The sequence below is a fragment of the Phocoena sinus genome, chromosome 7, assembly GCF_008692025.1.
Source record: "Phocoena sinus isolate mPhoSin1 chromosome 7, mPhoSin1.pri, whole genome shotgun sequence".
Classification (NCBI taxonomy): Eukaryota; Metazoa; Chordata; class Mammalia; order Artiodactyla; family Phocoenidae; genus Phocoena; species Phocoena sinus.
In genome coordinates, this window is record NC_045769.1 from 19,335,749 (window position 1) to 19,360,439 (window position 24,691).

General features: G+C 37.6%; 1 protein-coding gene across 7 annotated transcripts in view; it reads left to right on the forward strand.

Moving 5' to 3' along the window:
• USP37 (ubiquitin specific peptidase 37) overlaps nucleotides 1–24,691 on the forward strand; it is a 92,062-nt gene that overhangs the window by 27,084 nt on the left and 40,287 nt on the right. For all 7 annotated transcript variants that reach the window (XM_032637248.1, XM_032637251.1, XM_032637247.1 and 4 more), the window contains 6 exons: nucleotides 3,796–3,893; nucleotides 5,421–5,505; nucleotides 11,289–11,450; nucleotides 16,074–16,205; nucleotides 16,365–16,488; nucleotides 22,441–22,631. In XM_032637248.1, the coding sequence (XP_032493139.1) occupies nucleotides 3,796–3,893; nucleotides 5,421–5,505; nucleotides 11,289–11,450; nucleotides 16,074–16,205; nucleotides 16,365–16,488; nucleotides 22,441–22,631 (792 nt within the window). The remainder of the gene's footprint in view (nucleotides 1–3,795; nucleotides 3,894–5,420; nucleotides 5,506–11,288; nucleotides 11,451–16,073; nucleotides 16,206–16,364; nucleotides 16,489–22,440; nucleotides 22,632–24,691) is intronic.

Below are 24,691 nucleotides of genomic sequence, written 5' to 3' on the forward strand. Positions count from 1 at the left end.
GAGCATTAACATGTGAAACAGATCTTCACCCTTTGTACATACTTCTTTTTTTTTTTTTTTGCAGTACTCGGGCCCCTCACTGCTGTGGCCTCTCCCGCCACGGAGCAGAGGCTCCGGACGCAGAGGCCCAGTGGCCATGGCTCACGGGCCCAGCCGCTCCGTGGCATGTGGGGTCTTCCCGGACCAGGGCACGAACCCGTGTCCCCTGCATCGGCAGGCAGACTCTCAACCACTGCGCCACGAGGGAAGCCCTGTACATACTTCTATATGACTATCCATAAACCTCTTCCATAAATCATTTCTCCCTGATCTTCCAGTCTTATTCCTTCCAGGCCCCTGACTATCCATCCAAACCATTTGCCACCATCCAGGGGTCCATTGACCCACTTTTCTCTCCACACAAAGTGGTTAATGAGGTGCATTTCTCAAACTGCGCAGTGTAGGATTTTGTCTTACCTCCTGTGTTCTGGGGCAGTCCCTTAGTGGGGCTACAGTGCAGCAACAGTTCATTTTCAGCTTGTACCAATGTACGAAGATGATCCATCCATGAACCAGGCACAGGTTTTTTCCTCTTCTTCCAGCTGGTCACCAGAATGCTCATAGGGCTGTTCTCATTATCTATTCCTATTTGCTTGGATATACCACTCACATTTTATGATGGATTACTGCTGTAACTTCCTGATCTTACAGCTTTGTGGGTATGGTAGCACCCAGCTCATGATGGCTTGCTCTGGTTGCATAGTCCCTTGATGACTCACAGTCTTTATGATTATTATTTACCCCATATCACTGTATCAGGTATCTAGTGTTGTATAACAAGATACTTAAAATAGTAACTATTATCGCTTACGGGTCAGTGGTCACTTGAGTGGTTCTGTTTATCTGGGTCTGGCTTGGCCAGTTGTGGCTGGATTCTCTCATTTTCTCATGCATCCATGGTCAGTTGGTAGGTTGGCTAAGGGTTGGCTGGTCCAAGGTGGCATTACTTGTATGACTGGCCATTGGCTGTCTAGTGCTTGGGGTGATGAGGGAGATTGGCCATGTTTTCTTTTGTCACCTGGCAGGTTACCCTGGAATTATTCACAAAGCAGTGGTAGGGTTCCAAGAGAATGAGTGGAAATTTGCAGGGTGCCTTTAGCCTTAGCATCAGGACTTATGTGCTGTTATGTCTGTCACATTCGTTTGGGAAAAGGAAATCACAAGGCCAGCCTCATTAAGGGTTGGGGAAATAGATTGCATTTCTTAATAGGGGACTTGGGTACAAGGAAGGGAATAATTTGGGACATTTTTTAAACAGCTTTATTGAGGTACAGTTTACACACCATAAAATTCACCTGTCTTAAATGTATAATTCTGTATTTTTGGTAAATTTATTGAGTTGTGCAACTATCAGCATAATCCAGTTTTAGAACATTTCTATAACCCTAACGATCCATTGTGCATTCTACCACATTTTTCAAATGCTGGAGAGATTGCATGAGCCATATTCTCTTCTACTTTATCCAGGTTGTTCACTACATATGAAAAATCTTGGTGGTGTAACACTATAGGATACCAAAAATTTTACCACCAGGAATGGAATTTCTGTTACCATTGCCAAACAATCGATCCAATTCCAGAATCCTGTCGTTAGACAGTATGCTTCCTAGACCCACTTCTAGCACTAACTGTTGTAGATCAAGTTCCCCAGAAACAAACCCTGAAATAGAGGGTAGTGTGCAAGTGATTTATTTAGGAATTATTCCCAGGGGATACCCAGGAAGGGAGTGGGGGAAGCAAGATATTGAAGTGCAAGAAACAAAGAATGTGTGTGATCTCAGACAGAAATCTGATCTCTGAGCAGAAAAATGCAGAGGTTAGGATTCATCCTAATCCCAGAGAGAAAAATCTGTTATATAAATTTCACCTTAAAACTGTTCTAATCCAAGGCAGGGGAGCTGAGCTTCTATACTTTAGCACCTAACCTTACTTGTGACTCTCTGAGAGTGCAGGCAAAGTCTCTGTAGTAGCTTGAGGGCAATCCTGTGAAGAAGAACCCTAGGTATAGGCTATCAAAAAATTTTAAAAAAAAACAACCCTAAATTGAAGAACTTGAAAAAGAATAGATATGCATATATGTATAACTGAATCACTTTGCAGTACACCTGAAAGTAACGCACCATTGTTAATCAACTATACTCCAATATAAAAAAAAATTGAAAACAAACAAAAAATACCTAAATTGGTGTGGACGAGAGGACACAAAAATGGGGCCAGAGGGAATCTGGGTGGAGCGTCTACATTGTCTGCTTACAGGCTTTATTCATGATGGTTCTCCTAAAATTAGCACTTTTAATCAAAGCATGAGCATGTTTCTGAATGGACCCACTCTACTTAATATAGGTCCAGGTATTTGGGAATAATAGAGGGGGGAAAGGGGGCTTAAGAAATTTTAATTTTGTGTTCATGAACTTAAAATTGTTTAATCACTGTGAATTGAAATGTTGACATTTAGTAAATAGTATTTCAAATTACATAAACTATAAGAACATTTTGGATTTTGTTTTACTTTTCTTATATATATATATATATATATATATAAATGTATTTATTTAGTTTTGGCTGCGTTGGGTCTTCGTTGCTGCATGCAGGCTTTCTATAGTTGCGTTGAGCGGGGGCTACTCTTCCTTGCGTGCACGGGCTCTAGGCACGTGGGCTTCAGTAGTTGTGGCACACGGGCTTAGTTGCTCTGTGGCATGTGGGATCTTCCTGGACCAGGAATCGAACCCATGTGCCCTGTGTTGGCAGGCAGATTCCTAACCACTGTGCCACCAGGGAAGTCCTGTTTTACTTTTTTTTTTTTTTTTTTTTTTTTAATTATTTATTTAGACTCTGTTGGGTCTTCGTTTCTGTGCGTGGGCTTTCTCTAGTTGCGTCAAGCGGGGGTCCACTCCTCATCGTAGTGCGCGGGCCTCTCACTGTCGCGGCCTTTCTTGTTGTGGAGCACAAGCTCCAGACGCGCAGTCTCAGTAGTTGTGGCTCACGGGCCCAGTTGCTCGGCGGCATGTGGGATCTTCCCAGACCAGGGCTCGAACCCGTGTCCCCTGCATTGGCAGGCAGATTCTCAACCACTGCGCCACCAGGGAAGCCCTGTTTTACTTTTTAAACCTATTCAGTATCAAGCTTGAATAGTTTACTTTTTAAAAAATTTTATTTATTTAAAATTTTTTTTAATTTTAATTTTTTTAGCTTAGTTCTTGATTCTTTTGGTCTTAGTAGCTGAATCATTTCATCTGGCCTTGCTTTCGGCTAAGAAAACCTATATAATATTGCTGTCTCTGGTTTGACTTTTTTTTTTTTTTTTTTTTCCCGATATGCGGGCCTCTCACTGCCGTGGCCTCTCCCGTCGCGGAGCACACGCGCCGGACGCTCAGGCTCAGCGGCCACGGCCCACAGGCCCAGCCGCTCCGCGGCACGTGGGATCCTCCCGGACCAGGGCACGAACCCGCGTCCCCTGCATCGGCAGGCGGACCCTCAACCACTGCGCCACCAGGGAAGCCCTTGACTTTTGTATAAAGAAAATACTCCTTCATTTTTGCCTAATTACCAGGGTTATGGATTAAATTGGCTTCTGATTAGGTAATGAAAGCTTATTTTTATGATCCTCATTTGCTTAAGGCTTTGACACCTTGTAACCTAACTTCCAGCAAATCAATGAATTTGGCAATTGAAATGTAGATTTTTAATGACAACTATTTAAAATTAAGAATTGCATTCTCATACATATATATATTTGAATTAAATTATTAACTGTAGGAACAACAAGGCTATGACAGATCCCTCAAGAAAGTATTTAACCAGCAGTAGAGAGAAGCAGCTGAGTTTGAAACAGTCAGAAGAGAATAGGACATCAGGTAAGTATTTGGTCTTTTTATAAGATACTCATTTATTGTATGATGGATTGTATTAGACTAGAAATAGAAACCTAAACTGGGGCATATTTCTCTACATTATTCAGGAATACTGTGTAATTCAGTACTAGTTATCAGGTACCAATTTGTATCTAGTACTTGGCTAAAATATTTTTTTAAAATATTAGAACTATAAGGGAATTTTTATTTTGCTTGCAAGTAATTTAAGCTTTGCCTTTTCCCCTGTTTAACTACCTAGAATTAAATTATTTCATTGTCAAAGTACCTGAACCATGGAATGAATCCAAGGAGTTAAAGCGGTTGAAATTAAAGTTCATCAGTGTTGCTACTTATTAGAAGTTCCAGAAGATCTTGAAATTATTGCCTGAAGCAGTTGTTTAAGTTCATTTGTTCCTTGTTTTTACAAAAGCTAAAAGTTAGACTGTCCCTGAATTTTTATTAGTGTTTCCTATACTTAACATATCTCTCTGATCCTCTAAACTCCTTAAAAACTCAAGTATCTGGTATTGATTTGAATACTGTGTTCAACTTGAAATTAAATTGAAGCAAGCTAAAATACGGCATGATTTTGATAATTTAGGAGTTTACGAGAATTCATTTGATCAGGACTCTAGGAACGGTCTCCTTTTAGTGGTTCAGAGTTGTAACATTGGACTCCTACAGAAAGAAGTATCTCTAATATAATTCTTATCTCTGAAATAATAATACATTATGTAAACTCCACTTATTGGTTTTAAGTTTTTGCAATCAACCTATAGTTAGAAAACAGAATACTTAAAGATGTAATGATCCTTAATACTGTTGAAGTTAAGGTACGTCTTACAAAAGTTGATGTAGAAGAGGAGAGAGAGAAGGAAGTAAACGGTCAAGTGATAAAAAGGTTCATGGAATAAAATGTAGAAAGTTTAAGTGTGTTAAAGTTGCAAAGTTAATCAGTAGAACTAAAATAACAGAATTGATGGGGAGTTCCCTGGCAGTCCAGTGGTTAGGACTCGGTGCTTTTACTGCTGTGGGCCCAGGTTCAATCCCTGGTCATGGAACTAAGATCCTGCAAGCCACGTGGCACGGCCAAAAAATAAATAAATAACACGACTGGTAATTGGTTGGAGAGAGGAGAACAAGAGTAGGGGTGATGTAAGTAAGAAATTATTTCTAATTTTTCAAAAAGGGAGTCAGCTGATATTGTTTAAAAATGAATAAATCAAGAAATTATAGAAACATTATTTAATGTTATGGAGGAAATCAGAAAAACTAAGTTTCAAAACATGGTTAGAAATTGGAAGCAAAATTTGTGGAGCTTTAGGGCTGGAGAGTATTCTTTTATGACCTGTTATAATGTTTTCCACAGTGTTTGATCTTTTAACATGTGTATATATGTATTATTTTGATGAAAAGAAGGGGAATAAAAGAATTTAAATATAAACAGGCCCAATGCATAATTTTATTATTAAATGAACTTGAATGGTTGATTTAGGAATTAAACGTTTCCTGTGTCTGTTCATTTTTTAGGGCTTTTACCTTTGCAGTCATCATCTTTTTATGGTAGCAGAGCTGCATCCAAGGACTACTCTCCTGGCAGCACTAACCTAGACAGGTATGCATTGGTTATATGCCTTGTGAAGAACTTGAAGAGCTTTCTTCTTCAGAATATTAAATGATGGGATGGGCTGTGCATTGTGCTGTAAATGAATACCCTAATTTAAAATAACAAAATTGATGAGAATTATAGATTCATGACATTTTAGTTAGAAACTACTCTAGAAATGTTTTAGTTCAAACTCTTATTTTTTATGTTTTTCAACACAAGAATAAACTGATGTGTAGGAAGATTTGTACTGAGGCCACAGGTTATGACTGGCAGTGTGATCAGATACTAGACCAGTGTATTTTCCATTGTTCCAAGTGATGAACATATGATCTGTCCTTTGGGGCATTTTAAAATTGCCTTTGTTGCCTGTGTATTTGTTAAGCTACCTACCAAAAGTTAAGGCATTTTCTTTAAAAAGCAAAAGTTTCACATTAGTAGGTATCTTTAACTGGAAAAGGCTAGTCAGAAATTTAATTGCTGATTCTAGAGATATAGATTAAATTTTTCGAGGTTTATTGGGTATGAATGTGTAAGGCAGCTGCTAAGCACTTGTCAAAGAGGTGTGATCATGGAATGCTGCTCAGAGGGGCAATGATAATGATAAAAAGTGAGGGTAATGGTGTATAATAGATACGATGTGTAATGACCTATTAAGTCATATTTTGTTTTTTACTAGAATTTAATTCAAAGTGATAAAGACATCTGGATTATTTGTATTAAATGATTAAGGCGAAATAAAGAATTTGATATTGTATATTTAGGTATATTTAACCTTGGGTGGTATCTGTCAAGCACTTTATGACTGCAGTGGTAAATAAGTTTTTTGAATTTAAGGCAGAGGAAGCTTGACATTTCTGCTTATTAGAAGAATCTTAAAGGAAGCTAAGTTGAAAAAAAAAAGAACTAAATTTGGTTTTCAAGTAATTTATTAAATACAATACAAATTTCTTCTCAAAATAATAGAATGAGAATATTCATTGCACCTAGGAATGATTGAGGAAATAAAAATTTCTTTTAATGCAAAGCTGCACTCAAGGATAAGGTGAAAATTTCCAGATTGGTGAGCAAACTAATACTGAGTAAAGGCTGAAGCCATAAAGCACTTACAAAACACAGACTGGAGTCAAGTATTTAGGGCTGGGTCTTCAAAACCAGCATGAGATTGGGATCTGAACATGACCCCAGACTAGAATTTGATTTCTTATATGAAGCTACGTGAAGCTGGGTATCTAAAACTGTTCTCTGTGCTAGTAAACCAAGGCGCAACACTTCTGTGTAACTACCTGAGTTTGGAACCATAAATATGCTGCTTGCCTGATGCTCCCTAAACAGAGAGCAAACCCAAAACTGGGAATTGCAATGATTGGCATCTGCTGTAGTGTTACCTGCATAGGGGCAAGAATTCTGAACCCCTGATATAAAGTCCTATGCAGGTTAGAGGTCCAGACTGATACAGCTACTAAACACATCAAAAATGCATGATCATGGGATGTAGCACAGAGAGGAGATGGTAAATGTAAATGAAATTAAGAGAATTATGTTGGGCTCCTTGGTCTACCCTCCATGTCTTAATAGCATTTTGGAAAAAAAAGAAAAAGACTGGAGAATAAAGGCAAGGAATTTGTCAAAGAAAGAATGGGTGAAAATGATGGAAGTCCACATTGAAATGCCTCAACAAATGCCAAACAGCCAATATATTTTTTTAAAATCCACATTGTAGAAGATGATGGGTAAAGAAATTTTAAAAGCTAAGAGAAAGAAAAATATTGTCTATAAAAGGAAAACTGACATTAGCAACAATAGGAACAGAAGACACTGGAGTAATAATATCAAGGAATTCCATATCCAGCTAAATTTTAATTCAAGAATGCAGACAGGGGCTTCCCTGGTGGCGCAGTGGTTGAGAGCCCGCCTGCAGATGCAGGGGACATGGGTTCATGCCCCGGTCCGGGAAGATCCCACATGCCGCGGAGCGGTTGGGCCCGTGAGCCATGGCCGCTGAGCCTGTGTGTCCGGAGCCTGTGCTCCGCAGCGGGAGAGGCCACAGCAGTGAGAGGCCCGTGAACTGCAAAAAAAAAAAAAGAATGCAGACAGAACTTCCCTGGTGGTCCAGTGGTTAAGACTCCTTGCTTCCAACTACTGAAGCCCACATGCCTAGAGCCCATGCTCCACACAAGAGAAGCCACCGCAATGAGAAGCTGGTGCACCACAACGAAGAGTAGCCCCCGCTCGCCACAACTAGAAAAAGCCTGCACGCAGCAACAAAGACTCAAGGCAGCCAAAAATAAAATAATTAAATTAATTAATTAAAAAAAGAAGGACTCCGTGCTTCCAATGCAGGGGGCACAGTTTCGATCACTGGTCAGGGAAGTTCCGCATGCTGCACTGTGCAGCCAAAAAAAAAGAAAAAAGAACGACATGTTTATTAAGTTCAAAAGATGAAAACAGGGCTTCCCTGGTGGCGCAGTGGTTAAGAGTCCGCCTGCCGATGCAAGGGACACGGGTTCGTGCCCTGATCCGGGAGGATCTCACATGCCGCGGAGCGGCTGGGCCCGTGAGCCATGGCTGCTGAGCCTGTGCATCTGGAGCCTGTGCTCCGCAAGGGGAAAGGCCACAACAGTGAGAGGCCCGTGTACCGCAAAAAAAAAAAAAAAAAAGATGAAAACAACTTCTAAAAAATTGCTGGTTTTAGATATACAAAGACAGGATTTATTTAGCAAGGAGAATATTGAACAAAAGGAGTAGAAGTAAGAAAAATCAGTGAGCAAAAAAAATGTTAAGCATATTTAAAAATTAAATACCTTTAAAATTTATTCTTTTGTATAAGTAATAAGGGCATATGGTAGAAACTTCAAAAGTTTCAGGGTGCATACAGTGAAAAATAAATCTCTCCTAACTCCTGCTTGTTCATTTTCTTTCAAGAGGCAACTACTGTTACTAATATCCTTCCAGGCTTATTCTATGCATCTAAATACATTTTGATGGTTTTTATAAAATGATGATGATAGAATTAAAAACAAAAAATTAATAAAATATTATACAATAAGAAGAAATAAAGGGGTGGAGAAAAGTACAGGGAAATTAAAACATTTTAAGTTCATTTTTTGTTTGAGAGGAGGCCACAGTTAACATAGACATATTAAAAAGTTAAAGGTGACTTCCACTTCTGGCCAAGATGGAATAACAGGGACCAGATTACCCTCCTTCATGAAACAACTAAGAACCTGGGCAAACTGTATGAAACAATGGATCTTGAGACATCGGACATGAGTCAGTGAAGGACAGTGATCCCTGAGAGATGGGAAACAAATTAAGCTTATGACTGCCTCAGCTTGCTTCCTAGTCAAAGTTTCCAGGTTGCTACACAAGGAGGGGGAACCATGCAGAGCCAGCCCTGTTCTCTTCCTGAGTTGAAGAACTGGAGCTAGGAGTCCAGGGAGGCCAAGGGCAGCTAGAATTCACTGAGCAGAGTACCAGAGGGGAAAGCTGCGCAGAGAAGGAACTGCAGAGATCTGCAGAGGGTCCCCTTGAGTATTCATTTTGAGTGCTGAGCAGCATATGCAGGTGAGGAAACTAGTCAAGGCCAGGGGAAGAACCACCCAAAAGGATGTAAGGGAATAATACTTGGAGTATACATAAAGCCAGGCATAGTTCCTGTTCCTAATAGCAGCAGTTTGAATGCCTAAGAAAGGTCTTACCTCATTAGTGAGGAAAAACTATCCCTAGACGAATTGCTGCTCTTTTCCCACATGACAAACCTTAAAAGCAAGATCGAAAAAGATCAAACTGTTTCCTGGTAACCTCAGCACATCCCAGAACAAAATTTGAGAATGTTTATAGAAATAAAAAATACACAGCACCCCATAAGATAAAATTCACAATGTCTGACATCCAAGAAAATATTACTAAGCTTACAAACAGGAAAATATAACTCATAAGAAGAGAAAAATTAATAAATACTCAGAAATGACACATATGATAGAATTAGTAGGCAAAGATTTTGAGTTATTAACCTAAATCAGTAATGACATTAAATATAAATACACTAAATATTTCAGTTAAAGAGAAAGACTGGATTTTAAAGGAAGAATAATAATCCATGTGCTGTTTAAAAGACTACTACAGTATAAAGATGGAGAAAGGTTGAAAGCAAAAGGATGAAAACAGATATACCTTTCATTGTCCAAACTACAATATGTAGGAGTACATAGTAAGAAATAAAACTGATAGAAAGCTAATGGTAACTTTTAGGGTAGAGGCATGGGGTTGTGACTGGGAAGGGGTACTTGGAGGTTTTTGACATTAATGGTTGTTTACATGTATTTGCTTTATAAAAATATTGTTAAGCTCCACGCTTGATTTTTAATTAATAAACTTTTCTTTCTAGAGCAGTTTTAGGTTCACAGCAAAATTGAACAGAAAGTGCAAAGTGTACCTAATACCCCCCATCCTCCCTCACACATAAAACTTCCCTCAGTATCAACATCTTGTACCACAGTGTTACACATTTGATTTTTATATATTTTTCTGTATTCTATTTCACAATTTTTTTTTCTTGAGTAAAAAACCAGACACTGGCTAACAGATGGCCTAGGCAGACAATAAGTTGTTTGGGGGCACTTGGTTTTTCCTTATAAAAAAGTAAATCCTAATTCCTGCTTTACAAGATGCAAAAAGTAAATGTCCAAACAGCTTGAAGACCTGAGTAGGAGGGAAAACAAGATTTTAAACTTTTAAAAGAAAATATAGGAAAACATTTCTCTGACCTTACATTACAGAATGATTCCTTTTTTAAAAAAATTTATTCATTTATTTTTGGCTGCAATGGGTCTTTGTTGCTGTGTGCAGGCTTTCTCTAGTTGTGGCGAGTGGGGGCTACTCTTAGTTGCGGTGCAGGCTTCTCATTGCGATGGCTTCTCTTGTTGAGGAGCATGGGCTTTAGGCATGCGGGCTTCAGTAGTTGTGGCACGTGGGCTCAGTAGTTGTGGCTTGCAGGCTCAGTAGTTGTGGTGCACGGGCTTAGTTGCTCTGCGGCCTGTGGGATCTTCACAGACCAGGGCTTGAACCCATGTCCCCTGTATTGGAAGGCAGATTCTTATCCACTGCACCACCAGGGACGTCCCTAGCGAGTGATTCTTAAGACACAGAAATTGAAACCATAAAGAAAAGATTGATATGTTCAACTTTGGTAGTAATCAGGAAAATATAAAACAAAATAACAATGAGATCATGTTTCACTCATTAGAGTGATAATAATGTAATGGAGACCATGTAAAGAAAGGGAAATTCACTACTGATGGAAATATAAATTAGTACAGCCTTTTTGGAAAACAGTCACTATCTAGGAAAACTTTAAATGAAAATACTCCTACCATTTTCACTGCTAAGCATATAAATTAGAGTAAGTTCTCAAGGAGATTGGGTAAGAATATTTGTTGTCTAACTGGAAAAAGTTCACTGCCTAAATGTTTTCAAGACTAGGTAAACTAATGTATGATAGTCATTAAGTGGGTAAAAGTGAATAAAGAAGTAAAACTTATGGCTTTTCTCAAGCCATTAACTTGGATTATTTTGATTATAGGTTATGTAGGTACAGTAGGGAGCCTTCAGCTCCCTATCAACAGATTTGCTGATTTACATTTGTGAAATTTTCTCCCAGGTGATCATTATTACTGATATTTCCTCAAATTTAGGATTTTTTTCCCCTAGACCTTGACTTCTCTGAATCTACTAGGGGAAAAAAGTAACATTCAAAATTGTTATGCTTCTTCTTTTTTTCTTTTTTATAGGACTAATATTTCAAGCCAAACTCCCTCTGCCAAAAGAAGTTTGGGATTTCTTCCTCAGCCAGCTCCTCTTTCTGTTAAAAAACTGAGGTGTAACCAGGATTACACTGGCTGGAACAAACCAAGAGTGCCCCTTTCCTCTCACCAGCAGCAGCAACTGCAGGGGTAGGTAAATTCTTCTATTTTGCTTTCTTTTTATAAAGTGATTCAACTGAAGTATGTTTTACTTGGTATAAAAAAATGATTAAAGGAGTCATATTAATTTAGTTCTCAAATATTTGCTCACTTATTATAAAGATTTATCACATCCATAAAATTCAGTCCATTATGTGGCCTCTAATTTTCAAACTTTGAAAAAATATATATGCATATATATATAAACATTTGTCATAAAGCAGAAAGTGCATATTCTTAAGTCCCATACACGTCATCTCCTGAGATACTTCAACATTAATTTTATTTATATCCTTCCCAGCCCCTTCATGCTTATATTATTAAACACCCAAAAATGAGACCATGGTATAATAACTATAATAATAATAGCAGCTTTATCTAAAGTGTTTGTTATGTGCCAGAGACTGTGCTAAGCATTTAAATGAATTTTTTTCTTTAAATCATCGCAGTAGATCTCTGAGCTAGACGTATTAAAAAATCTGTTTTTATAGATGACGTAACTAAGCCTTAGAGAAGTTAATTAACTTACTTGAGGTGTTGTAGTACAGCAGTAGTAAATCTAGGCAGTTGGACTGCACTTGTATTTTTTTCCTTACAATTTTATTGAGATATAATTGATGTACAGCACTGTGTAAGTTTAAATTGTACAGCATAATGATTTGACTTACATACATCATGAAATGATTACCACAATAAGTTTAGTGAATATCCATCATCTTATATAGATATAAAACAAAAGAAAAAAATATTTTTTTAATTGAAGTGTAGTTGATTTACAATGTTGTGTTAATTTCTGCTATACAGCAAACTGATTCAGTTATACATATATATACATTGTTTTTTTTAATATCTTTTCCATGATGGTTTATCATAGGCTATTTTTTTTTAATTTATTTAATTTATTTATTTTTGGCTGTGTTGGGTCTTCGTTGCTGCACGTGGGCTTTCTCTAGTTGTGAGCGGGGGGCTACTCTTCGTTGAGGTGCGCAGGCTTCTCATTGCAGTGGCTTTTCTTGATGTGGAGCATGGGCTCTAGGCGTGCGGGCTTCAGTAGTTGTGGCACATGGGTTCAGTAGTTGTGGCTTGCAGGCTCTAGAGCGCAGGCTCAGTAGTTGTGGCACACGGGCTTAGTTGCTCCATGGCATGTGGGATCTTGCCAGACCAGGGCTCAAACCCATGTCCCCTGCATTGGCAGGTGGATTCTTAATCACTGTGCCACCAGGGAAGCCCTATCATACTATCATAGGCTCTTGAATATAGTTATCTGTGCTATACAGTAGGACCTTGTTGTTTATCCATTCTATATATAATAGCTTACATCTGCTAACCCCAGTCTCCCACTCTTTCCCTCCCCCCAGCCCCCTTTCCCTTGGCAACCAGCAGTCTGTTATCTATGTCTGTGGTTCTGTTTCTGTTTCATAGATAGGTTCATTTGTGTCATATTTTAGATTCCTCATATAAGTGATATCATATGGTATTTGTCTTTCTCTTTCTGACTTACTTCAGTTAGTATGGTAATACCTAGTTGCATCCATGTTGCTGCATATGGCATTATTTCATTCTTTTTTATGGCCAAGTAATATTCCATTGTGTATATATACCACATCTTCTTTATCCATTTATCTGTCGATGGACATTTTAGTTTGTTTCCATGTCTTGCCTGTTGTGAATAGTTGCTGCTATGAACATAGGGGTTTATGTATCTTTTTGAATTATAGTTTTGTCTGGATATATGCCCAGGATTGGGATTGCTGGATCATATGGTAATTCTATTTTTAGTTTTCTGAGGAACCTCCATGCTGTTTTTCACAGTGGCTGCACCAATTTACATTCCCACCAACAGTGTAGGAGAGTTCCCTAGAAAAAATATTTTTTCCTTTCTCAAGAATCCTTGAGAACTCTTAGGATTTACTCTCTTAACAACTCTCCTATATAACATATAGCAGTGTTAATTATATTAATCATGTTGTACATTATATTCCTATAATTATTTATCTGATAACTGGAAGTTTGTACCTTTTCACCACATTCATCCAGTTCCCCCTTCCCCTACTCCCCATATCCAGTAACCACAAATTTGATCTTTTCTGTGAGTTTGTTTGTTTATTTATTTGTTTTTGAACTATAAGTGACCTACAACACTATGTTAGTACTGGTGCACAACATAGTGATTCAATATTTCTGTACATTTCAAAATGATCACCATGTTCACTTGCATTCTTAATCACTATGCTATATTACTTCTCTGTTCCCTGATTTCTTTCTACCCCACATTAATTATGGGCATCCTCTTATGCTAGTACATAACCTTTAACCATGTTAGTGTGCATTTAGATTCCCCTTTTTTCCAATTATAATCCAGGCTAAAACGAACATTTATATACACATGTGTTTTTAATATTTGTTAGAACTTTTCTATAGGAAAAATTCTTGGAAATAGAATTGTAAAGACTAAGAGAGGCACTTTGAAATTTTTGATTGCTCTTACCACATTGCTTTCCCAAAACCTACCAGCTTTTTTGTTTTTAATCTCACTCAGATTACTGTTTTTCCCCAGCTTTCGGATTACCTTTTTACTTGAGTGACTGGTGTCTGCCAGTTTGGTTTATCCATAGTAGTTTATTTGCCTCATATTTTAGCAGAAAAAAACATAAAACTTGTAGTGAAAACATTTCACTTTCTTCTCTACTTAACTGTTCTTCTCTGAGCCTCTTCTTTTTTGCCTTGTCTTCTAAAATGTTTACCTTCCAGTTTAATTCTTAATTTCCTTTCTTCTTCACTCTAATTGTTCTGCCTCAAATTATTATCTTGCTTCTTCCTTACCAGACAACGTTTTTATATTAGTCTGTCCTATTTTGTGACCATTTTTCATCCATATCTTATTTCTATCTACCTTGATCTTACTTGGCCCATCTTCTTAGTGCCTCCTCCTGTGTATTTTATAGTGTATTTTTGGTCTCTGTCATTCATATCCTTCTGAGTCCTTTGATATCCTTGAGTTACCCTTGGTGCTCCAGGCTCCCTCTCTACCTCCAGTGTTTCTTTAATTTCTGTATACTACCTGTACCCAACTTTCCTTTTTTCAGACTCCTTGCAGGAATTTGAGTGCAGTATTTCAAGTAAGCTAAATACCCAGGACTAAGGACTCCTTAAAAAACAAACAAATAAACAAAAATACCGAGTAGAAAACTGCCAAGTCTAGAGGATAATGGAGGCTACCTAATTCCAGTATTCCTCACAAATCCCCCACAAAACATAAAAAGTATGAGGAGTTCAAAGAAAAACACATATAACCTTTAGCATTCTAGGAGACAAAGAATACCATCACCTTTAAACTGCTTTCTAGGTAGAGAAGCAAAGCAGATTCTAGCAGTGTTCCTGTTTCCCACCACTTTAAGCCTGTGGGTGCTGAGAGTCAGGGACAAGAGGCTTAAGAGATTTCATGAAAAAAGAATATATAGGAGTAAAAGACTTAGATGAAGCACAGAAAAAAATCACTCTCAGAAAGAGAAATTCAAATACTAAGTTTCTAGATATTGAATATAGGTCTGGATCTTGGTTGTTTGCAGCACTGGTTACAGGGAAGGGGCTATTTACTGGTTACAGGGAAGAGTACTATTTAAAATGGACAGACTAGATAGTAAAAAAAAAAAAAAAAAGCTTAAAAAACAAGGGTTATGAGCACTATAGAAAAGTACAAATACAGATATAACCACTTAAAAAAAAGCCTTTCTTAAAACCAAAAGAAATATTTCTAAAACACACCAAATAGATAAGTAAAATTATAACAACATGACAGAGTTGAGTCCAAATGTAAGAATTATTCCAGATTGAAGAAAACTAAAGAGACATGAAAACTAAATGCATTATGTTATCCTGGACTGAATCTTGTGCTTAGGGAGAAAAAAATGCTGTGAAGAAACATGGGGTCAATTGACAAAATTGGATTAAAGAAGGTATATTAGATAAGAGTATTATGTTAGCATTAAATTTTATAATGCTTGTAACTGTACTCTGGTTATATAAGAGAATGTTCTCGTTCTTTTGAAATAAACCCTGAAGTGTTTAGAACTAAATGGGTATGATCTATGCAGCCTGTTCTCAGATGGTTCAGGAAAAATGTATAGAGAGAGGTGTTAAATGATAAAGCACAGAGTACAAAAGGGTTAACAATTGGTGAATCTAGGTAAAGAATATTATTCTGTGCAACTTTTCTGAAAGTTTGAGAATATTTCCAAACAAAAGTTTTTTTTAAATATGTACTTTGGAATAATGTTTGGCGGTACTCATTAAGCATATATATATTCTGGGTAAGTCCCCAGTCCTTTTTGGCATTCATTTGAAAATGTATAATTTTCCTTGAGATGAAACTAAGTTATATTAATGTTATACTGCATCAGTATCAACTGGGATCCTGTTAGAAGTGCACATTTTTTGCACCTTCCCTGTCCAGACCTACAGAATCAGAAACTCTGGAGTTGGGGCCCAGCAATATGTATTTTAACAAACCCTCCAGGTGATTCTGATGCATGCTATAGTGGAGAACCCCTGCTCAGATGAACATACTTCAGGAACTACTGTTGTCTTCAAAAGTACTATTTCCTTCATTTTCAGCTTCTCCAATTTGGGAAATACCTGCTATATGAATGCTATTTTACAGTCTCTGTTTTCACTCCAGTCATTTGCAAATGACTTGCTCAAGCAAGGTATCCCATGGAAGAAAATTCCACTCAACGCACTCATCAGGTAACTGTTATGTACTTACTGAGTAACCTTTTTACCTTATTTATTATAGAATAATGGAGTATTAGACACTTAAAATTTTATGTGCCATTGTTAGCAGTCCTTAAAATATAATACCATCCAGTGTTTTGTAAAACCTGCTAAACTTGTCTCTTTTACCAGGCGCTTTGCACACTTGCTTGTTAAAAAAGATATCTGTAATTCAGAGACGAAAAAAGATTTACTCAAGAAGGTTAAAAATGCCATTTCAGCTACAGCAGAGAGATTCTCTGGTTATATGCAGAATGTGAGTACTAATTGTTTTTATTTTTTTCTATTTCTTTTTTTTTTTGATTTTTATTTATTTTTTTATACAGCAGGTTCTTATTAGTCATCCATTTTATATACATCAGTGTATACATGTCAATCCCAATCTCCCATTTCATCGCACCACCACCCCCTGCCACTTTCCCTGCTTGGTGTCCATGTTTGTTCTCTACATCTGTGTCTCAATTTCTGCCCTGTAAACTGGTTCATTTGTACCATTTTTCTAGGTTCCACATATATGCGTTAATATATGATATTTGTTTTTCTCTTTTGGACTTCACTCTGTATGACAGTCTGTAGGTCCATCCACATCTCTACAAATGACCCAATTTCATTCCTTTTTATGGCTGAGTAATATTCCATTGTATATATGTACCCCATCTTCTTTATCCATTTGTCTGTCGAAGGGCATTTAGGTTGCTTCCATGACCTGGCTATTGTAAATAGTGCTGCAATGAACATTGGGGTGCTTGTGTCTTTTTCAATTATGGTTTTCTCTGGGTATATGCCCAGTGGTGGGATTGCTGGGTCGTATGGTAATTCTATTTTTAGTTTTTTAAGGAACGTCCATACTGTTCTCCATAGTGGCTGTATCAATTTACATTCCCACCAACAGTGCAAGAGGGTTGCCTTTTCTTCACACCCTCTCCAGCATTTGTTGTTTGTAGATTTTCTGATGCTGCCCATTCTAACTGGTGTGAGGTGGTACCTCATTGTAGTTTTGATTTGCATTTCTCTAATAATTAGGGATGTTGAGCAGCTTTTCATATGCTTCCTGGCCATCTTTATGTCTTCTTTGGAGAAATGTCTATTTAGGTTTTCTGCCCATTTTTGGATTGGGTTGTTTGTTTTTTTAATATTGAGCTGCATGAGCTGTTTATATATTTTGGAGATTAATCCTTTGTCCGTTGATTCGTTGGCAAATATTTTCTCCCATTCTGAGGGTTGTCTTTTCGTCTTGTTTACAGTTTCCTTTGCTGTGCAAAAGCTTTTAAGTTTCATTAGGTCCCATTTGTTTATTTTTGTTTTTATTTCCATTACTCTAGGAGGTGGATCAAAAAAGATGTTGCTGTGATTTATGGCAAAGAGTGTTCTTCCTATGTTTTCCTCTAAGAGCTTTATAGTGTCCGGTCTTACATTTAGGTCTCTAATCCATTTTGAGTTTACTTTTGTGTATGGTGTTAGGGAGTGTTCTAATTTCATTCTTTTACATGTAGCTGTCCAGTTTTCCCAGCACCATTTATTGAAGAGACTGTCTTTTCTCCATTGTATATCCTTGCCTCCTTTGTCCTAGATTAGTTGACCATAGGTGTGTGGGTTTATCTCTGGGCTTTCTATCTTGTTCCATTGATCTATATTTCTGTTTTTGTGCCAGTACTATATTGTCTTGATTACTGTAGCTTTGTAGTATAGTCTGAAGTCAGGGAGTCTGATTCCTCCAGCTCCGTTTTTTTCCCTCAAGACTGCTTTAGCTGTTTGGGGTCTTTTCTGTCTCCATACACATTTTAAGATTTTTTGTTCTAGCTCTGTAAAAAATGCCATTGGTAATTTGATAGGGATTGCATTGAATCTGTAGATTGCTTTGGGTAGTATGGTCATTTTCACAATATTGATTCTTCTGATCCAAGAACATGGTATGTCTCTCCATCTGTTGGTATCAACTTTAATTTCTTTCATCAGTGTCTTACAGTTTTCTACATAAAGGTCTTTGGTCTCCCTAGGTAGGTTTATTCCTAGGTTTTGTTTTGTTTTTTAATTTATTTATTTAATTTATTTATTTTTGGCTGTGTTGGGTCTTTGTTGCAGTGTGCAGGCTTCTTATTGTGGTGGCTTCTCTCGTTGTGGAGCACGGGCTCTAGGAGTGTGGGCTTCAGTAGTTGCAGCATGCGGTCTCAGTAGTTGTGGCTCACAGGCTCTAGAGCACATGCTCAGTAGTTGCGGCGCATGGGCTTAGTTGCTCTGCCGCATGTGGGATCTTCCCGGACCAGGGCTCGAACCCGTGTCCCCTGCATTGGCTGGCAGATTCTCAACCACTGCGCCACCAGGGAAGCCCTATTCTTAGGTATTTTATACTTTTTATTGCAGTGGTAAATGGGAGTGTTTCCTTAATTTCTCTTTCAGATTTTTCATCATTAGTGTATAGGAATGCAGGAGATTTCTGTGCATTAAGTTTGTATCCTGCAACTTTCCCAAATTCACTGATTAGCTCTAGTAGTTTTCTGGTGGCATCTTTAGGATTCCCTATGTCTAGTATCATGTCATCTGCAAAGAGTGACCGTTTTACTTCTCCTTTTCCAATTTGTATTCCTTTTATTTCTTTTTCTTCTCTGATTGCCGTGGCTAGGACTTCCAAAACTATGTTGAATAATAGTGGCGAGAGTGGATATCCTTGTGTTGTTCCTGATCTTAGAGGAAACGCTTTCAGTTTTTCACCATTGAGAATGATATTTGCTGCGGGTTTGTCATAATTTGGCCTTTATTATGTTGAGGTAGGTTCCCTCTATGCCCACTTTCTGGAGAGTTTTTATCATAAATGGGTGTTAAATTTTGTCAGAAGCTTTTCTGCATCTATTGAGATGATCATATGGTTTTTCTTCTTCAGTTTGTTAATATGGTGTATCACATTGATTGATTTGCGTATATTGAAGAATCCTCGCATCCCTGAGATAAATCCCACTTGATCATGGTATATAATCCTTTTAATGTGCTGTTGGCTTCTGTTTGCTAGTATTTTGTTGAGAATTTTTGTATCTATATTCATCAGTGATATTGGTCTGCAGTTTTCTTTTTTTGTAGTATCTTTGTCTGGTTTTGGTATCAGGATGATGGTGGGCTTATAGAATGAGTTTGGGAGTGTTCCTTCCTCTGCAGTTTTTTAGAAGAGTTTGAGAAGGATGGGTGTTAGCTCTTCTCTAAATGTTTGATAGAATTCACCTGCGAAGCCATCTGGTCCTGGACTTTTATTTGTTGGAAGATTTTTAATCACAGTTTCAATTTCATTACTTGTGATTGGTCTGTTCATATTTTCTATTTCTTCCTGGTTCAGTCTTGGAAGGTTATACCTTTCTAAGAATTTGTCCATTTCTTCCAGGTTGTCCATTTTATTGGCATAGAGTTGCTTGTAGTAGTCTCTTAGGATGCTTTGCATTTCTGCAGTGTCTGTTGTAAATTCTCCTTTTTCATTTCTAATTTTATTGATTTGAGTCCTCTCCCTCTTTTTCTTGATGAGTCTGGCTAATGGTTTATCAATTTTGTTTATCTTCTCAAAGAACCAGCTTTTAGTTTTATTGATCTTTGCTATTGTTTTCTTTGTTTCTATTTCATTTATTTCTGCTCTGATCTTTATGATTTCTTTCCTTCTGCTAACTTTGGGTTTTGTTTGCTCTTCTTTCTCTAGTTCCTTTAGGTGTAAGGTTAGATTGTTTATTTGAGATTTTTCTTGTTTCTTGAGGTAGGTTTGTATAGCTATAAACTTCCCTCTTAGAACTGCTTTTGCCACATCCTGTAGGTTTTGGATCGTCGTGTTTACATTGTCATTTGTCTCTAGGTATTTTTTGATTTCCTCTTTGATTTTTTCAGTGATCTCTTGGTTATTTAGTAATGTATTGTTTAATCTCCATGTGTTTGTGTTTTTTCCCCTGTAATTGATTTCTAATCTCATAGCGTTGTGGTCAGAAAAGATGCTTGATATGATTTCACTTGTCTTAAATTTACTGAGGCTTTATTTGTGACCCAAGATGTGATCTATCCTGGAGAATGTTCTGTGCGCACTTGAGAAGAAAGTGTAATCTGCTGTTTTTGGATGGAATGTCCTATAAATATCAATTAAATCTATCTGGTCTATTGTGTCATTTAAAGCTTGTGGCCCTTATTAATTTTCTGTTTGGATGATCTGTCCATTGGTGTAAGTGAGGTGTTAAAACTCCCCCACTATTATTGTGTTACTGCTGATTTCCTCTTTTATAGCTGTTAGCAGTTGCCTTATGTATTGAGGTGCTCCTATGTTGGGTGCATATATATTTATAATTGTTATATCTTCTTCTTGGATTGATCCCTTGATCATTATGTAGTGTCCTTCCTTGTCTCTTGTAACATTCTTTATTTTAAAGTCTATTTTATCTGATATGAGTATTGCTACTCCAGCTTTCTTTTGATTTCCATTTGCATGGAATATCTTTTTCCATCCCCTCACTTTCAGTCTGTATGTGTCCCTAGGTCTGAAGTGGGTCTCGTGTAGACAGCATATATGTGTGTCTTGTTTTTGTATACATTCAGCAAGCCTGTGTCTTTTGGTTGGAGCATTTAATCCATTCACGTTTAAGATAATTATCGATATGTATGTTCCTATTACCACTTTCTTAATTGTTTTGGGTTTGTTTTTGTAGGTCCTTTTCCTCTCTTGTATTTCCCACTTAGAGAAGTTCCTTTAGCATTTGTTGTAGAGCTGGTTTGGTGGTGCTGAATTCTCTTAGCATTTGCTTTTGCTTGTCTGTAAAGCTTTTGATTTCTCCATCAAATCTGAATGAGATCCTGGCTGGGTAGAGTAATCTTGGTTATAGGTTCTTTCGTTTCATCACTTTAAGTATATCATGCCACTCCCTTCTGGCTTGTAGAGTTTCTGCTGAGAAATCAGCTGTTAACCTTATGGGAGTTCCCTTGTATGTTATTTGTCATTTTTCCCTTGGTGCTCTCAGAAATTTTTCTTTGTCTTAAATTTTTGCCAGCTTGATTACTATGTGTCTCAGTGTGTTTCTCCTTGGGTTTATCCTGTATGGGACTGTCTACACTTCCTGGACTTAGGTGGCTATTTCCTTTCCCATGTTAGGGAAGTTTTTGACCATAATCTCTTCAAATATTTTCTCACATCCTTTCTCTATCTCTTCTCCTTCTTGGACCCCTATAATGTGAATGTTGTTGTGTTTAATGTTGTCCCAGAGGTCTCTTAGGCTGTCTTCATTTCTTTTCATTCTTTTTTCTTGATTCTGTTCCGCAACAGTGAATTCTACCATTCTGTCTTCCAGGTCACTTATCCGTTCTTCTGCCTCAGTTATTCTGCTATTGATTCCTTCTAGGGTATTTTTCATTTCACTTATTGTATTGTTCATCTGTTTGTTTGTTCTTTAATTCTTCTAGATCTTTGTTAAACATTTCTTGCATCTTCTCAATCTTTGCCTCCATTCTTTTTCTGAGGTCCTGGATCATCTTCACTGTCATTATTCTGAATTCTTTTTCTGGAAGGTTGCCTATCTCCACTTCATTTAGCTGTTTTTCTGGGGTTTTATCTTGTTCTTTCATCTGGTACATAGCCCTCTGCCTTTTCATCTTGTCTATCTTTTTGTGAATGTGGTTTTTGTTCCACAGGCTGCAGGATTGTAGTTCTTCTTGCTTCTGCTGTCTTTTCTCTGGTGGATGAAGCTATCTAAGAGGCTGGTCTAATTGTTTTTAAATACCTTAGAGATAGGGAAAATTGAAATGATTTTAGTGTGTTACCCAATTTTATTTTAAAATGAGATTTGTGTATGTGTGTTCATCACAGGTTGGAAAACCTGAGGACTTCTGGTAAGGTTCAGTATGACTCTTCTGTGTATTTTATCATATATTAATAATATAGATGTGGTTTGCCAGTGTAGGACCTTGGACTATTTTAGCTACAAAGGCTATTTTAGAAAAATCACTCTATTTTAAAAAAAAAAATGAAGGAGTGATTCATTTATTAGTTATGCTAATCTAACTTAGGAATATAAAATATGTCGTTTGTCGTTTTGTTTTGTTTCCACAAAATATGTACCGCAAAATCATTAGAGTAAATCTGGCCTTTTTCCACACGTGTTTTTGACTTGCAAGTGCTTTACTCGCGTAGATCACAGTGTTAATAAGCTGTTGTTGTGGCAAGAAATGTTTTGACCTTATTAAGGATATTATGCCTTCTTAGGATGCTCATGAATTTTTAAGTCAGTGCTTAGACCAGCTGAAAGAGGATATGGAAAAATTAAATAAAACCTGGAAGACTGAACCTGTTCCTGGAGAAGAAAATTCACCAGATATTTCAGCTACTAGAGTATACACTTGCCCTGTTATTAGTAATTTGGAGTTTGAAGTTCAGCACTCCATCATCTGTAAAGCGTAAGTAGGCTCTAAGAGAACTCTTTTCCCTTTTAATTCTTTACAGCAAGTGACTACAACTCTTCTAGGTTTTAATTCTTATCTTCATTCCTGTGTCATGGGGATACATGAGTATAAATATCTTTGTTCAGTGTCTTTATCATCTATAAGAATGCTTGGTGGGGTGAGAACTAAAGTGAACTTAGTTTGTCAAATGCTTTAGTGCTGACTAAATGGTTAATTTTGCTCTGCCTTTTGAGTGTGTGTTACTGTGTGTGTGGTTTTTTTTCCTTTTAATCACTGTGTGGAAAATCAAGCTCTTCGAGAATACTTGTTCATCTTTTTTTTTATTATTATTAATTTATTTATTTATTTTTGGTTGAGTTGGATCTTTGTTGCTGCTCGCGGGCTTTCTCTAGTTGCGGCGAGCAGGGACTGCTCTTCATCGTGGTGCACAGGTTTCTCACTGCGGTGGCTTCTGTTGTTGCGGAGCACGGGCTCTAGGCGTGCGGAATTCAGTAGTTGTGTCTCACAGGCTCTAGAGCTCAGGCTCAGTAGTTGTGGCGCATGGGCTTAGTTGCTCTGCAGTGTGTGGGATCTTCCCAGGTCAGGGCTCGAACCCATGTCCCCAGGATTGGCAGGCAAATTCTTAACTACTGCACCACCAGGGAAGCCCTCGTCTTTTTTCCCCTGAAAAGACTCCCTCCTATTAGTTGCTTATTTTGTTGAACCAAATTGTTTTTATAAAAAATGGGTTGGTTTTTCTTTTTACAAGATACATTAAAATGTGGATTATTTTTAATTTTTGCAGTGCTTTTTAACCATGTTTACATTAACTATTGAGATTTACCTTCTACATTTAGTTAATTTCCATACTCATTATCAGAACTCTCTACCAGGTACTTGACATTAAAAAGTTCTATTTTGATTAATCTTCCATTTATCAGTGGTACATCTCTGAATACATTTTTTTTCAGAGAGTGGAATTCTTCAGAGTCCACATATAAATGAGAATTAATTCTGTGGCTTTCACACATGACTTAATACAGAATTATTAAGTGAGACACAGCCTTCCCCCTCAACATACTACATATACTGTCCCATCATATCCTGTCACTCTGACACTTAGAAGAAGTCTGATTTTGTTGATAATCTTTTCCTTCCTGAAAATCTGTGATATTCTTAATTTTTGAAATTCAGAGTTTCACTAATTTATATCTAGGTATTGACCCTTTTTCATGCATTTTGCATTTAACATGATGGGGCTTTTTCATCTGAAGATTTGGGATTTTTTTTCAGCTCAGAAAAACTATTCTCTACACACTGCTTCTCTTCCATTTATTCTGGAATTTTCTTTAGGAAATTTAGCCATATGATGGCTCTTCATTCTCTGTCTTGCATATTTATTTATTTTTCTTTTTTCTTTAATTTTTATTTATTTTTTGGCTGCATTGGGTCTTCATTGCTGTGCGCGGGCTTTCTCTAGTTGCAGTGAGCAGGAGCTACTCTTCCTTGCACTGTGCGGGCTTCTCATTGCAGTGGCTTCTCTTGTTGCAGAGCTTGGGCTCTAGGTGCACCAGCTTCAGTAGTTGTGGCACATGGGCTCAGTAGTTGTGGCTCGTGGGCTCTAGAGCACAGGCTGAGTAGTTGTGGCACACAGACTTAGTTGCCCCTGGCATGTGGGATCTTCCCGGACCAGGGATCGAACCCATGTCACCTGCACGGCAGGCAGATTCTTAACCACTGCACCACCAGGGAAGTCCCCTTTATTTATTTTTCTTAGGCTGCTCAAAATGATAGTGTTCACTGAGGTCTCTTCCAGCTATGACACTAGTATTTTTTACTAGAATTTTGAACATTCACATGGACACTACAAGACAGTAGTTTTGCATCATTAATCTGTGACATTTTTTATCTTCATGGTTTCTTCAGTGTTTTTTTTTCCCCCTAGTGGATAAATTTTTTTTTTTTTTTTTTTTGCGGTACGCGGGCCTCTCACTGTTGTGGCCTCTCCCATTGCGGAGCACAGGCTCCAGACGTGCAGGCTCAGCGGCCATGGCGCTCACGGGCCCAGCCGCTCC